The 16,083-nt window shown below is 48.1% G+C and overlaps 1 protein-coding gene across 1 annotated transcript in view; it reads left to right on the top strand.

The window, feature by feature from the left end:
• RNF17 (ring finger protein 17) overlaps positions 1-16,083 on the top strand; it is a 733,334-nt gene that overhangs the window by 219,031 nt on the left and 498,220 nt on the right. The window contains exons 7-8 of the mRNA XM_075331310.1: positions 3,014-3,185; positions 4,385-4,458. Of these exons, the coding sequence (XP_075187425.1) occupies positions 3,014-3,185; positions 4,385-4,458 (246 nt within the window). The remainder of the gene's footprint in view (positions 1-3,013; positions 3,186-4,384; positions 4,459-16,083) is intronic.

Genomic DNA, 16,083 nt, shown 5'->3' with positions numbered 1-16,083 from the left:
CCTGGCGGTTGACAGGGGTAAAATGGAGCAAACTGCATATGCTGTGAGCTCCACAATGATGGCGCTGATCTCCTCCCTCTGCTGTGATCTGGACAGCCCAGGGGGCGCATCCAGGTCACAGCAGACACCTTCTCTGACGTTACTAAATGGGGTCGGATCCTGACCACTGTTCTCTATGCACAGGGGGCTGCCATAAAGGAGTGAGTTACTGTTGTTACAGCAAATCCAGCATGGCAGCCCCCAGTGCTTCAGTACAATTAGAATGAAATAAAAACTAAATAAGCAGCGATTTTAATTTTGTATTAAAAATACTTGATTTCATAATCACTATTTTTAATACAAAAATAAAAAACCGCGACACCCTTCCTTTAACTAGGCTGTGCTTGGTAGTGAACACTGGTAGCTCAATAGAAGACCGTGATAGAGGAGATAATTAAACACCTGGCTGGAGCTATTAAAACAGAAGGTGAATCTCGGCTTGTTACAAATACATGGTAGCTGAGTACAATACTACCTGAATACTCAGGCAGCTGCCTGAAACTGTCTTAAATGGAAGATGGCACAATATATATTCTTTTTGTATTAAAAATTTGATTTATATTTTTAATACAAAATTTAAATGTACGTATTTTAATTGTTTCTATTTACAAAATTCGCTGATATCATTAGTGGATGCCATGTCGAGTTTGGAGAGCCGCTGTTGTGCCTCTACAGTGGAGCTGCCCCACAAGTGACCTCATTTTGGAAACTATACCACTTAAGTAATTTTATTTAGATAGTTGGTGAGCACCTGGACCCCAGCCCCGTTGGCTTGACAGAATTTTATAACTGACCTGTGAAGATGGAAAAATACATTTTTTTTTTTTTTTTATTTTTTTTTTTTTTTTTTTTAGCCTCCAAATTGTTGAATTAACTCCAAATTTTTCCAGTTTGCTAGAGTAACTAGAGTAACCATAGATCATGAACCATATAATTTATTGTGCAATTTTTCCGGAGTACACCAATACCACATATGTGGTGAAAAATACTTTTGCGGCACAGTACAAAGTGAAAAAGGGAAGACGTGCCATATTGGAATGCAGATTTAGTTGGAATGGTTTTGCTGATGCCCTGTCACTTTGGCAGAGGTCTTCGGGTGCCAATAGCACAAACCCCCACAAGTTACCAATTTTACAAACTGCACCCTCAATGATTTCATCCAGGGGTGCAGTAAGCATATTGACACTACAGGTGTGTCAAAAAATGTTCTACTATTGGGCGGTGAACAAAAAATTATATTTTTACAACTAAAATGTTGTTTTAACTCCAGATATACAATTTTCACAAGGGGAATAGGTAAAATTAAAAGGCCCCATAATGTGTTACACAATTTCTCCTGAACGTGTCAATACCCCAAATGTGCTTGTGCTGTACTGTAAGGCTATGTGTCCACGGGACCTTGCATCTGTGGATATATCCACAGGTACATCCGCAGGTTTCCCGCAGCAGCTCCCCGGAATCTGCAGCTATACATAGCTGCGGGATTCCAGCAAAATATCTGCGGAAAACCTGTGGACATTCATGCGACTTACCTGCGGAAGTCCTGGCCTCTATCTCCATAGTGGGGGGCCGGGAATTCCGCAGGTAAATCTGCAGGAATAATTGACATGCAGTTAAGTACGGCTGCAGGACATCCGCAGCATATTACGCAGCTGCACATACTGCAGCATTGACACACACTCCCCAAATCCCATAGGATAACATGGGGAGTGTCTGTACATGCTGAAACCTGCGGATTTATCTGGAAAATCCAGATAAATCTGCAGGTTTTCCTCGGCAAAATGTGCGGGTACATAGTCTTAAGCGGGCTTTACTCGCTATGACATCGCTAGCAATTGCTAGTGATATTGAGCGTGTAAGCACCCGCCCCCGTCGTGGATGCGATATCGTGTGTTCGCGGCCGCAGGAGCGACGAATCACATCGATAATCAACCATTACCGATTTTTGGTTTTGGGACGACCTCTCCATGGTGAACGATTTTCACCAGTTTTGAGGTCGCTTAAGGTCGTTGGTAAGTATCACATGCTGCGATATCGTTAATGACGCCGGATGTGCGTCACTAACAACGTGACCCCGACGATAAAACATTAACAATATCGTAGCGTGTAAAGCACCCTTTAGGCTGCACCACAGGGCTCGGGGGGGGGGAAGGTGCTCCGTTTGATTTTGCTAGAATAGTTAGCGGACCCCATTTCCAGAGGCCCTAAGTGCCTCTGGGAATTCATCTGAGTGTAGTGACGATTTAGTCTTTGGAAAACACCTATGGTGTCAAACATAGTGAATGTTGCAGGATTAAAAATTCAAAAGTAGTCCTTGTTGTGCCCAGTACACTGTAGTGCCCGTATATTGTGCCCAGCTCGTGCTTCTGTAAACCTGCACTTCGTACATTTTAAGTGAGCGCTTCTCACTACAATAATCCCAAACATGTGGATGCTAACTGTGTGTTAAGCACATTGTGGGGCTCAAAAGAGAGGGGGGCATTTGCATTTGGGAGCGCAGAGTTTGCTGGATTTCTTTTTTTGAGGGAGGAAGCCATAGTTTGTGCTACCAGTAATGTGGAAGCCTCCCATATTTCCGTGGGGACTTGTGTTTTTCTAGACTTTGAGTGCTATTTCGGACGATTTTGGTATAGAACATTTTGGATCAGTTCACATTTATCGTTTGTCTATACTGAGCGCTTACAGCCAATACCCTGTAGTGCCCTTTCACTTCAAAGTTTTAGCATTCATTTCACATGTCTGATCCTAAGATATATAATCCATACTGGAGAGAAAAATAAAAAGGACCAAAGTCGAACAGCCAGAGAAGAAGCCAAAAGGGCACTCCTGGCGTCTTTCTGGTGAATGTAGGTCTATGGATACATTAGATGGATATGTAAGGCGAGGCTGTAGCGTCAAGTGCACAAGCTATTCGCTCCAACAGTGGTCTTACTTAAGTTGTATTTTGTTCTATTTTTTTTTTTTTTCTTTTCAGGAAATTGGATTTAATTACGGGTTTAAAAGCAGTAAGTGAAATAAATGTTGTTGGGCTGCAGAACGCTGTTAAGGACATGGAAAAGCAGAAAGAGTGTTTGCAGTCAAGAATTACATTTGTTGAAAGCGCACAGCCATCCCCATTAGTGGCCGTGTACTGTGAACGAAGTTCAGTAAGTATACTTCATTAAAGATTAACATGGCAGTTTTATTGTACTTTTATATTTTCCATTTAACATGTACAAAAATTACTGGATTCCAAGTCACATACTTTTTTGCTGTGAATTGAAATTGAATCAGCCAGATGACAGACTGGTCCACTTTCCCTGGTCTATGGTTGTACTTTGTATAATAGTCAGGACAGCTGGTGATCATCACTTGAGCAGCACCAAATGAGGTTGTATTTGTTAGTTTCTGACCACCTAGCCCAGTCTTTATTTCCTTCCAGTCATTATATCTATTTAGCTCCTTAGATCGAAAAAAAAAATATATACAGTGTGTCCCCCAAATCCTGTCCACCGCCATTAACTTGAGAATGGCGGCAGCTATAGACATAGAAGTGGTGTCTAGGTATAGTAAAGTAGCCATGCGCTACGCAATGAAACCACTTATTGCGCCACCCATGCTACTGAGCATGCGCTGTGGAAAAAACCGCATCCGGCGTACATAGGCATGCATTGAAAAATGCGCTGCAGCAGCCGGATGCGGCGCAAAGCGTTTTTTTTGCCGGACAAAAAAACGTTGCAAGCTACGTTGCCTCCGGCCGCTGCTTTAACTAATTTTGCCGCATCCGGAAAAACAACGAATGCAACGCAAAGCCATCAGGTACAATCCGGTAACTATGCAAATCTATGGGGATAAAACGGATGAGGTACTGGATCCGTTTTACCCGTTTTTTCCGGATTGTACCTGATGGAAAAAAACTGATGTGTGAAAGTAGCCTTAGAGTCAATGGAGCTGGAAGCCACAGGTTATTATTAGCAGCTCTGATTGGTTGCTATAGGAACGAAAGACATTCCTAGTATAAGAAGCTTATGTGTGACGTGATATGGTATCGGTGGAGAAGGATAGAGCAAGACAGAGGTAGACAAACACAGACCGGGAAAGAGGCAGGCACAGACAGACAGGGAAAGAGGCAGGCACAGACAGACAGGGAAAGAGACGGGCAGACTGGGAAAGGGACAGACATACACACACAGACAGAGATTGATACAGAGACATAGACACGCAGTTACTATCCTGGGCAAAGCCCGAGTACTACAGCTAGTTATATATAATATAATATATATATATATATATATATATATATATATATATATATAATAAAAAAATTATATTATGCCCTTTACCTTGTGGTATGACTGTTTTTCAGCTTGTTCGGGACCTTAAAACAAAGATTGTATATGAAGGTGCACTTGACTCTCTAAAAGATTCTCCTGATATAAGGTACATTTTTTATTAAAGTTTAAAATTTTAAGATTCACACTTTTATGCTTATTTTGTAGTAAAAATTTGAAGTAAACGAGAAATCCCAGTGGTCAGTACAAAGGGAAATCCTGTTTATACTGATGGACAGTTAATAGATGATATATACAGTTAGGGCTAAAAATATTTGGACAGTGACAGGACTTGGAGGGTTCCTCTAGCTGACCAGGGCTTTACTTCAACCCTCTGACCTAGTTACCAGGTAAAAAGGACCAGATCCGCACACTGCTGCTCGTATTTCTTCTTCTCTGCCCCGTTGATCTTTTCCCCACTCATGATGGCAGGTTCCAAATGACCTTTTTCTTAGAAACCCCAATATTTGAGTGAAATTTCTGATTTTGATTTGGCCATTATTATAGTGGATACATCTTTTTGGAGCAGACACACTTTCTTCACTAAGATTCCAGAGTCTTGCTCTAGTCAGAAGACTGATAAATATCCATTTTTCTTCGGCGCTCCATTGGGAGACCCAGACGATTGGGTGTATAGCACTGCCTCCGGAGGCCACACAAAGCAATTACACTAAAAAGTGTAAGGCCCCTCCCCTTCTGGCTATACACCCCCAGTGGGATCACTGGCTCACCAGTTTTCTGCTTTGTGCGAAGGAGGTCAGACATCCACGCATAGCTCCACTGTTTAGTCAGCAGTAGCTGCTGACTCTATCGGATGGAAGAAAAGAGGGCCCATATAGGGCCCCCAGCATGCTCCCTTCTCACCCCACTTGCGGTTTGTAAGGTTGAGGTACCCATTGCGGGTACGGAGGCTGGAGCCCACATGCTGCTTTCCTTCCCCATCCCCCTGAGGGGCTCTGTGGAAGTGGGATCTTACCGGCCCCCAAACCCTGAGGCCGAGCTCCATCCACAGACCCAGAGACCCTGCTGGAGGAGCTGAGTACAGTCAGGGACAAGGCCCTGCAACGTTCAGGTACTCTGTGTCCCCGCACAGACAGGCCACGCACACTCCAGGCTTGCTGGGTGTGCTAGTGCGCCGGGGGCACTAGCGCTGCGCGCTCGGGTTAGAGTCACTGCAGCTTAGCTGAGTGATTTTATGTCTTGGGAACTACCGCGCCGGCCGCTCCGGGAGCGGCGGCGCCGCTGGGACTTGTAGTGCGCCGGGGACTCGCGCTGCCCGCGCTTTTACGGCGGCAGCGCTCATAAATCTAGTCCCCGGCTTTTGCGGCCTAGCTCTGCTTCGTTCCCGCCCCCACCCTGTCAATCAGGGAAAGGGAGAGACGCTGTTCTATAGCCAGCGCCGAGGGCTGGAGTCTTATTTACATACTCCAGCCCTCTCACTGGGCACAGTGGGGACGCAAGTTTCCCGCTCTTGGTCTCAACACGCCCAGGGCCCGCCCCTCTCCACAGGACGCCGGCAGCCATTCCTGCATGCAGTCTGGCTGGAGAACGGACACAGGCTCTGGGGGACTCAGACAAGGGACTCTGGCGACCACACACCCGCGTTTATGCGGGCGGTAAGCTGCACATAAGTGCTGGCCCCACTAGTGCCACAGTGTTATTTGGTGCATTTTTTCCCTGTACCATATATATTTATATTGCACTGTTCAGTCGCTTCTTGGCTTATACCCTCATTGCTCTGAGGAGACAACAACATGTCATCCGCAAAACGCAAGGGTGCCAAGGCACAGGCGGTATGCACTGCTTGTGCCGCATGTGGGGCTAATCTACCGGCAGGTTCCAATGACCCCCATTGTGTGCAATGTTCGGTCCCTGTGCCACTACGTCAGCCAGAGTCTATGGTAGTAGTGGCCCAGGCAGAGACGCCTGTGAACCCTGCCCCGGTGACGGGGACAGAATTTGCAGTTTTTGCTGATAAGATGTCTGTGACTATGACAAAAATCCTGGAAACCTTGCAGTCCAGGCCAGTTTCTCAGACCATGGACACTGCTGTGTCTATGCTCCCCGGTCCCCCTCAGTTGGAACTAATCCGTACTTCAAGGGGGTCCCAGGCATCACAGGCTGAAGACTCTGACTTGGATGACAGTCCCAGGCAGCCTAAGCGGGCTCGCTGGGAAAGACCCTCGCCATCATCACACTGGTCAGGGTCTCAGCGAGACGAGGCTCTGTTTGAGGAGACAGAGGTGGGTGATCAGGAATCTAATCCTGACACCGCTCTCAATCTAGATACCCCTGATGGTGACGCTATGGTAAATGACCTTATAGCGGCCATCAATAGACTGTTGGATATTTCTCCCCCAGCACCTTCAGCAGAGGAGGCAGCTGCACAGCAGGAGAAGTTCCATTTCCGGTATCCTAAGCGTAAATTGAGTACTTTTCTGGACCACTCTGACTTCAGAGAATCAGTCCAGAAACATCATGCTTATCCAGATAAGCGTTTCTCCAAACGTCTTAAGGATACACGTTATCCCTTTCCCCCTGACGTGGTCAAACGCTGGACCCAGTGTCCAAAGGTGGACCCCCCAATCTCCAGGCTTGCGGCTAGATCCATAGTTGCAGTGGAAGATGGGGCTTCACTTAAAGATGCCAATGACAGACAGATGGACCTTTGGTTAAAGTCTGTCTATGAAGCTATCGGCGCGTCGTTTGCTCCAGCATTCGCGGCCGTGTGGGCACTCCAAGCTATTTCAGCTGGCCTGGCACAGGTGGACTCTATCATACGTCCAGCAGTGCCGCGAGTAGCGTCCCTAACCTCGCAAATGTCTGCGTTTGCGACTTACGCTATCAACGCTGTCCTGGACTCTACGAGCCGTACCTCAATGGCGTCTGCCAACTCTGTGGTTTTGCGCAGAGCCTTGTGGTTAAAGGAATGGAAAGCAGATTCTGCTTCCAAGAAATGTTTAACCAGCTTGCCACTATCTGGAGACAGACTGTTTGGTGAGCAATTGGCTGAGATCATTAAACAGTCCAAGGGTAAGGACTCCTCCTTACCCCAGCCCAGATCGAGCAAACCTCAACAGAGGAAGTGGCAGTCGAGGTTTCGGTCCTTTCGAGGCTCCAGCAAGACCCAATTCTCCTCGTCCAAAGGGACTCAGAAGGAGCAAAGGAGCTCAGATTCCTGGCGGGCTCATTCACGCCCCAAGAAAACAACCGGAGGAACCGCTTCCAAGGCGGCTGCCTCATGACTTTCGGCCTCATCCCTCCGCATCCTCGGTCGGTGGCAGGCTCTCCCGCTTTTGCGACATTTGGCTGCCACAGGTCAAAGACCGGTGGGTAGCAGACATTTTGTCTCACGGGTACAGGATAGAATTCAGTTCTCATCCTCCGCCTCGATTCTTCAGAACCTCCCCACATCCCGACCGAGCAAATGCCCTTCTGCAGGCGGTGTGCTCACTAAGAGCAGAAGGAGTGGTGATCCCTGTTCCTCTGCAGGAACAAGGGCAAGGTTTTTACTCCAATCTCTTCGTGGTTCCAAAAAAGGACGACTCGTTCCGTCCTGTTCTGGACCTAAAGCTGCTCAACAAGCATGTGAACGCCAGGCGGTTCCGGATGGAATCCCTCCGCTCTGTCATTGCCTCAATGTCTCAAGGAGATTTCCTTGCATCAATAGACATCAAAGATGCTTATCTCCACGTGCCGATTGCTACAGAGCACCAACGTTTTCTACGTTTCGTGATAGGAGACGACCATCTCCAGTTCGTAGCTCTGCCATTTGGTCTGGCGACAGCCCCACGGGTTTTCACCAAGGTCATGGCGGCAGTGGTAGCAGTCTTGCATTCTCAGGGACACTCGGTGATCCCTTACTTGGACGATCTACTTGTCAAAGCACCCTCTCAAGAGGCATGCCAACACAGCCTGAATGTTGCGCTGGAGACTCTCCAGACTTTCGGGTGGATCATCAACTTTTCAAAGTCAAACCTGGCACCGACTCAATCACTAACGTATCTTGGCATGGAGTTTCATACTCTCTCAGCGATAGTGAAGCTTCCGCTGGACAAGCAGCGGTCTCTACAGACAGGGGTGCAGTCTCTCCTTCAGGGTCAGTCGCACCCCTTAAGGCGCCTCATGCACTTCCTAGGGAAGATGGTGGCAGCAATGGAGGCAGTCCCGTTCGCGCAGTTTCATCTGCGTCCACTTCAATGGGACATTCTCCGCCAATGGGACGGGAAGACAACTTCCCTAGACAGGAAAGTCTCCCTTTCTCAGACGGCCAAGGATTCTCTGCTTTGGTGGCTTCTTCCCACCTCATTATCGCAGGGAAGATCATTCCTGCCCCCATCCTGGGCAGTGGTCACGACAGACGCGAGTCTGTCAGGGTGGGGAGCAGTTTTTCTCCACCACAGGGCTCAAGGGACGTGGACTCAGCAGGAGTCCACCCTTCAGATCAATGTTCTGGAGATCAGGGCAGTGTATCTTGCCCTATTAGCCTTCCAGCAGTGGCTGGAAGGAAAACAGATCCGAATTCAGTCGGACAACTCCACAGCGGTGGCATACATCAACCACCAAGGAGGGACACGCAGTCGGCAAGCCTTCCAGGAAGTCAGGCGGATTCTGATGTGGGTAGAGGAAAGAGCATCCACCATATCAGCAGTTCACATCCCGGGCGTAGAAAACTGGGAAGCAGACTTCCTCAGTCGCCAGGGCATGGACGCAGGGGAATGGTCCCTTCACCCGGACGTGTTTCAGGAAATCTGCCGCCGCTGGGGGGTGCCGGACGTCGACCTAATGGCGTCTCGGCACAACAACAAGGTCCCGACCTTCATAGCGCGGTCTCGCGATCAAAGAGCTCTGGCGGCAGACGCCTTAGTGCAAGATTGTTCGCAGTTCCGGCTCCCTTATGTGTTTCAACCTCTGGCACTCTTGCCCAGAGTGTTACGCAAGATCAGATCCGATTGCGGCCGCGTCATACTCGTCGCCCCAGACTGGCCGAGGAGGTCGTGGTACCCGGATCTGTGGCATCTCACGGTCAGCCAACCGTGGGCACTACCAGACCGTCCAGACTTACTGTCCCAAGGGCCGTTTTTCCATCGGAATTCTGCGGCCCTGAACCTGACTGTGTGGCCATTGAGTCCTGGATCCTAGCGTCTTCAGAATTATCCCAAGGGGTCGTGGCCACCATGAGACAGGCTAGGAAGTCCACTTCTGCTAAGATCTACCACAGAACGTGGAAGATTTTCTTATCCTGGTGCTCTGCACAAGGAGTATCTCCCTGGCCATTCGCGTTACCTGTCTTTCTTTCCTTCCTGCAATCTGGGTTGGAAAAGGGCTTGTCGCTCGGCTCCCTTAAAGGGCAAGTCTCGGCACTATCCGTGTTTTTTCAGAAGCGTCTAGCACGACTTTCTCAGGTGCGCACGTTCCTGCAGGGGGTTTGTCATATCGTACCTCCGTACAGGCGGCCGTTAGATCCGTGGGATCTAAACAAGGTCCTTGTTGCTCTCCAGAAGCCGCCCTTCGAGCCTCTGAGGGATGTGTCACTTTCTCGACTCTCACAGAAAGTGGCCTTTCTGGTAGCGGTCACGTCTCTTCGGAGAGTGTCCGAACTAGCAGCGCTGTCATCCAAGGCTCCTTTCCTGGTGTTCCACCAGGACAAGGTAGTGCTGCGCCCCATTCAGGAGTTTCTCCCTAAGGTGGTATCCTCTTTTCATCTTAATCAGGATATCTCCTTGCCTTCCTTTTATCCGCATGCAGTTCATCGGTATGAAAAGGATTTACATTTGTTGGATCTGGTGAGAGCACTCAGAATCTACATTTCCCGCACGGCGCCCCTGCGCCGCTCGGATTCACTCTTTGTCCTTGTCGCTGGTAAGCGCAAAGGGTCGCAGGCTTCCAAAGCCACCCTGGCTCGATGGATCAAAGAACCAATTCTTGAAGCCTACCGTTCTGCTGGGCTTCCGGTTCCATCAGGGCTGAAGGCCCATTCTACCAGAGCCGTGGGTGCGTCCTGGGCATTACGACACCAGGCTACGGCTCAACAGGTGTGCCAGGCAGCTACCTGGTCGAGTCTGCACACTTTCACCAAACATTATCAGGTGCATACCTATGCTTCGGCGGACGCCAGCCTAGGTAGAAGAGTCCTGCAGGCGGCAGTTGCCTCCCCGTAGGGGAGGGCTGTCTTTGCAGCTCTAACATGAGGTATTTCTTTACCCACCCAGGGACAGCTTTTGGACGTCCCAATCGTCTGGGTCTCCCAATGGAGCGCCGAAGAAGAAGGGAATTTTGTTACTTACCGTAAATTCCTTTTCTTCTAGCTCCTATTGGGAGACCCAGCACCCGCCCTGTTGTCCTTCGGGATTTTTGGTTGTTTTTCGGGTACACATGTTGTTCATGTTGAATGGTTTTCAGTTCTCCGACGTTACTTCGGAATGAATTTGTTTAAACCAGTTATTGGCTTTCCTCCTTCTTGCTTTTGCACTAAAACTGGTGAGCCAGTGATCCCACTGGGGGTGTATAGCCAGAAGGGGAGGGGCCTTACACTTTTTAGTGTAATTGCTTTGTGTGGCCTCCGGAGGCAGTGCTATACACCCAATCGTCTGGGTCTCCCAATAGGAGCTAGAAGAAAAGGAATTTACGGTAAGTAACAAAATTCCCTTCTTTTTTTTGTATTGCATTATCTGCAAAGTATGAAGATGCGGCCTCAAAATAAATCCAGACAAAAAAAGCATACAGAGAGATAGTGCGCTCATACTTCATATAGCTTTTCCCAGAATAGAATACACTTTCTTAACCCCGATAAGTCCAAGGTCATCCCACTCCTTTTTAATGCGAGCTCGTGCTGCAGGCTGTCATCTTTCCCTGCACATCTCGGCGAATCTGATCAATCAACATGTGCAGCTAACACACAGTTGGATCAGAGATCTACCCGTGTGTGTGTTAACAATCTCGGACAGTGTAGTTTAGTATGCGCCAGCTGTTAGTGCGTCATTTCTCCTCCCACTGGTGGCCCTGGGACGTGATCACTGGGAGCAGATGGGCTACCATGATAGCAGGGTATCAGCTAATGACACCTGTCATGACTTAGTTCCTGTGAGTGCCGGTGTTCATAGGAACACAGCATATGTGCTCTACTGAGCGATGCTGAAGCACCACTCTGCACAGCACAAGCAATCAGGGTATCAAAGCATCAGGTTCCCTAAGGAGACTAGTTAAAAACAAAAAAAAAAAAATTAAGAAACATATAATTTCTTCATCATTCCTTATGGGAGACCCAGACCATGGGATGTATAGCTTCTGCCTCCGGAGGACACACAAAGTACTACACTAAAAAGTGTAGCTCCTCCCTCCTAGCCTATACACCCCCTGGATAACCAAATATAGCCAGTTCAATGCTTTGTGTTCAGGAGGCACACATCCACACATGCATTCTCATCTGATTTTGATTTTTGGAAAGAGTTTGAAGAAAAGCGGGTCCAAGCCTGGACTCCCGGCATGTCCCTTCTCACCGCACTGTGTCGGCGGTGTTGTTAAGGTTGATTTCAGGGCTGGAACCCCTCATGCCGCGCTCCTTCACCATCCCCTCGGGCTCTGGCTTGAAGTGGGAGCCAGCACGGTTCTTCCTGCCTTGCAGGAGACCGGTCTCCATCCGCAGCCCCTTTTGGATCCTGCCGGATGGAGCACTCATCCCTCAGGGACCTGGCCCTGCGTCTCACAAGCTAAGTATCTGAGACGGGGTTATTGGGGGGTCCCTTGTACTTTATTGTTGGGGAGAGTGTGCTGTGTAACTATGCTGACTTTTCCGGCCGGTTCTCTGGTTTTCACCGGAGAACCGCGCCGATGGTGCCTGCGCGCCGGCCGCATTGTTAAATTTAGGCCCCGGCTTCGCCTGAGGCCTACTTTCGTTTTCACTGCCCCTGCATGCCAATCATGCAGAGGGACAGTGTGGCTCCGCCCAGCGGCTATTCGGCACAGGGAAGGGACACTCCTCTCTGAGGAACGATTCCCTCCCCTGTATACCTCCTTGGCCCTCCGGATCCCGCTCTGAGTAGGCCCCGCCCCCTCTCCTCGCCCCGGTGCCATTTTATCAGCGTTCTCACACTGATCGGAGCTGGCTGCAGCATCTCTCTGGGGGTCCGGCCTGTAGGATCTGGAGGGCACACAAACGGTCTGGTAAGCCACAACCTCCGGTTGTGGACCTGCTTATATACTCTCTGGGGGCCATTCTGCTCAGAACCCCCACTTCAGCAGCATGTCTCACACAAGGAGCAAGGCTGCAAGGCTGTACTCAATATGCACTGCATGTAAGCTCGTACTGACTGAACCGAGCACATATCCACATTGTGATGCCTGCTCTAACATGGTGCCTCAGCCTGGAGTCTCACTCCCAGTGGTCCCTCCGGCGGCTCCGGTGGCTGAACCCCCGGCTTGGGTAGAATCCTTCTCTAAGTCTATCTCCCAGTCCTTTGCAGACTCCATGGGACAGTTGTCCCGGACTCTGCTGAGCATGCATCAGCCCCCTTCTCAGGGCGCCTCTGCTGCTACGGCTCGCTCAGCAGAGCTCACAGAGTTCAGACACCGTCCTCCTAAACGGAGACACAGGGGCTCCTCTCCTTCCTCGTCCCGCGGCTCTGATTCACGAGATGAATCGCAGGACGAGGAGGATGCCTTTATTGTGGGCTCGGACGCTACCTCCATGTGCCCCATTGATCTGACCGAAGGTGATGCAGATGTTAGTGATTTGATTGCGTCTATTAATTCTGTACTGGACCTCAATCCACCAGTATCAGAGGAACAACCCTCTCTGGTAGAAAAGCACCAGTTTACCTCACCTAAGAGAGCAAGGAGTGTGTTCTTAAACCACTCCAGTTTTCAGGCCACTGTGACCAAGCCCAGGGCCTGTCCTGACAAACGCTTCCCAAAGTGTAGTTCTGATGACCGTTTTCCCTTTCCACCAGAGGTGGTCAAGGAGTGGGCTCATTCACCAAAGGTAGACCCTCCGGTGTCTAGAATCTCAGCCCGGACAGTTGTATCGGTGGCTGATGGCACCTCACTTAAGGATTCCACTGACCGCCAGGTTGACCTTCTGGCCAAATCTGTATATGAATCTCTGATTTGGCTGCGCTCTCTTCGGAGTCACCTTTTTTGGTTTTTCATCAAGACAAGGTGGTTCTCCGTCCGACTCCGGACTTTCTTCCTAAGGTGGTCTCTCCTTTCCACCTTAACCAGGACATTTCCTTGCCTTCCTTTTGTCCGGCTCCTGTTCATCGCTTTGAAAAAGCGTTGCATACTCTGGATCTGGTGCGGGCGCTCCGGATCTATGTGTCTCGCACCGCTGTTCTTAGGCGGTGTGTCAAGGTCAGAATGACGATGATGATGAGACTCAAAGGATCTCTCGATATCCGGCTGCTGCTTCTAATTAAAAATGTCATGTGTGCACACGAGAATAAATAACTGCACAGCAAGTCAGTTATATCTATCTCCATGACTGGCTCTTAACCAAGTGTGTTTTTTATTGTTTGAAAGAAACTCTAGACCGAGCAGTAAGGGGGTGTAAACAAAAGTTTTAGTCCAATCAGGTATCGTAGGTCAGGGCTTCATGACGTAGAGAGATCTGCATATTCTCCGTGGATTGGTCAGTCCAGGCTCCAGGAATTTCTTTGTCCATCTGTCTTGGGTGTAGAACAGGAAATAGCAGCCATCTTTACAATTACATGTGGTGGTATATACTGTGTCTAAGGAAAATACACTGAATATGCAATATACATATATACATGTTAGTAAGAAACAAAAGCATTCACAAATATGTGTGTTAGTTCACATCTACTGAACTATATAACTGAGTCTATGAAATGGCTGAATTAAGTATTTTTGGATACTCAATTCTTTATCCTCAACAGTCCCCCCTAAAGACTTACTTCTGCCATTTCTAAATTCTAAGGGTACTGTGTTCCCTTAGGAAGAGAGGTAGAAAGACTTATCGGAAAACCTGCCTAACTGAACATTGAGGCATGGGCGGAAAGGGGAAAGGGGTTTTCTTCACCGGTTTGAGACCAAGGACTCCTAGGCGAGTCCTCACCCTTTGTAGTTGGACTTTCCCATGTCTCAAGGCTCTCTACGTCCTTTCTTCTAACTGTTCTGGCAATGCTGGTCTAAGACTGTACAGGGTTTTCTGAAAAGGATAAGTATGAGCAGAACGCTCAGTGCAGCTCTGGTTGATTAACCCTTCTGCAATGCGAGGTGTGGATCCATAGATGTTTCTGTGGTTGGATCGGCTCATCTAGTGTTGACTCATAGCTCTTTCTCGCTTGTCCTTTAGGATCAATCAGTCTCCTGACTGGAGACCATATGCTAATAGCTCTAATTTAAGATCTGGAATTGGAGAATACACCTGATTATCACACTATTCAGTCAATTATATAAAAATATACATGTCTATGCTAAACCAAAAACATCTTACATAAAAACCTGTTTATTACAAAAAGAAAACAAAACATATACATTTTGTACACGATTTGCCAGTTTCCACTTTTCTATAAAATATACACTTTTTGTAAACATATTTTTCTTACATACCACCTTCATGTGCTTCTCAACAATAATATCGTTTTCTGCACTGGAATGCCTCTGACCAAACCTGGAGAGAGATTTACACAACACGCACAGACTTGCATACAACATGCTCATGATATACATCTATAATCAGTTTGCAGTCTCTAAGAATGGGTAGAGCAGGTGCAGGGTGTTTCTACGGACTCTTTACAGTTTTTTTCTCACTTCGTTCTAGGCACTTGTCTCACAAGACTGGGTGAGTCTGCCCACCTGGGTACTGAACCCTGGTGTCACCAAAGCACACACTGACAATTGTCTTTCACAGATGTTACCTGGGCCATCATTAAGAAGAGCTCTCATGGCAGAGAAAGCTTACCACCCTTTGTCCACAGACCTTCCTCAGTCAGCTGGCTCCCTGCATGTCACACTCCATTCCTTGTTGCTTTGCTTGTTCCTGTAGGGATTTAAGAACACAAGGAGTGACAGTCACTGACGTGACCAATGTCACCAAGGCATGATCGGTATTGGTGAAAGACTCTCAACTCTAGGCCCGTTCACTGCTTCTTGGTCAGCTGCACCTGTGCGAGGATCTCCATCCGAATCCATCAGCTCAGATCTAGACTTTCTTTTCGGCATACCTAATTCATTTGACAACAGGAAAAATCTACAACCTACATACACCTCTAAAGACTCTTACCCACTCCTGTTCTACCCATCAAGAGAGGCATTAATGCATCACTGTCTCCTGTATCAATAGGATTGGAGGGAGTGGTCGAATTTAGACTACCTCATGTGGTGTAAACAGCAGCATATCCAGTGCAGAATCGACCACCATCTGGTTTCATCTATAAAAACAAAAACTAAAAAATATACATTAGATCATTCTTATAACTTCATCTCTGATCATAATACAGTTAGTGGTCATCTATACTTCACATGACTGAGAATACTTAATAAATAAACAAACAAATAAATAAACAAATAAACATATAAGACAAGACTTTCCTATTTCAGTTAACAGATATACCTCATAGTAATCTAATAAACATACCGTATTTTTCGGACCATAAGACGCACTTTTTTCCCCCCAAATGTTGGGGGAAAGTTGGGGGTGCGTCTTATGATCTGACTATAGGGCTGCGGCTGGGAATGAGGGTGCTGCAGGTCATCGGGGGCACGAGCAGGCAGCAGC

The sequence above is a fragment of the Anomaloglossus baeobatrachus genome (assembly GCF_048569485.1).
Source record: "Anomaloglossus baeobatrachus isolate aAnoBae1 chromosome 2 unlocalized genomic scaffold, aAnoBae1.hap1 SUPER_2_unloc_1, whole genome shotgun sequence".
NCBI lineage: Eukaryota > Metazoa > Chordata > Amphibia > Anura > Aromobatidae > Anomaloglossus > Anomaloglossus baeobatrachus.
This window is presented reverse-complemented; position numbering and strand designations above follow the sequence as displayed.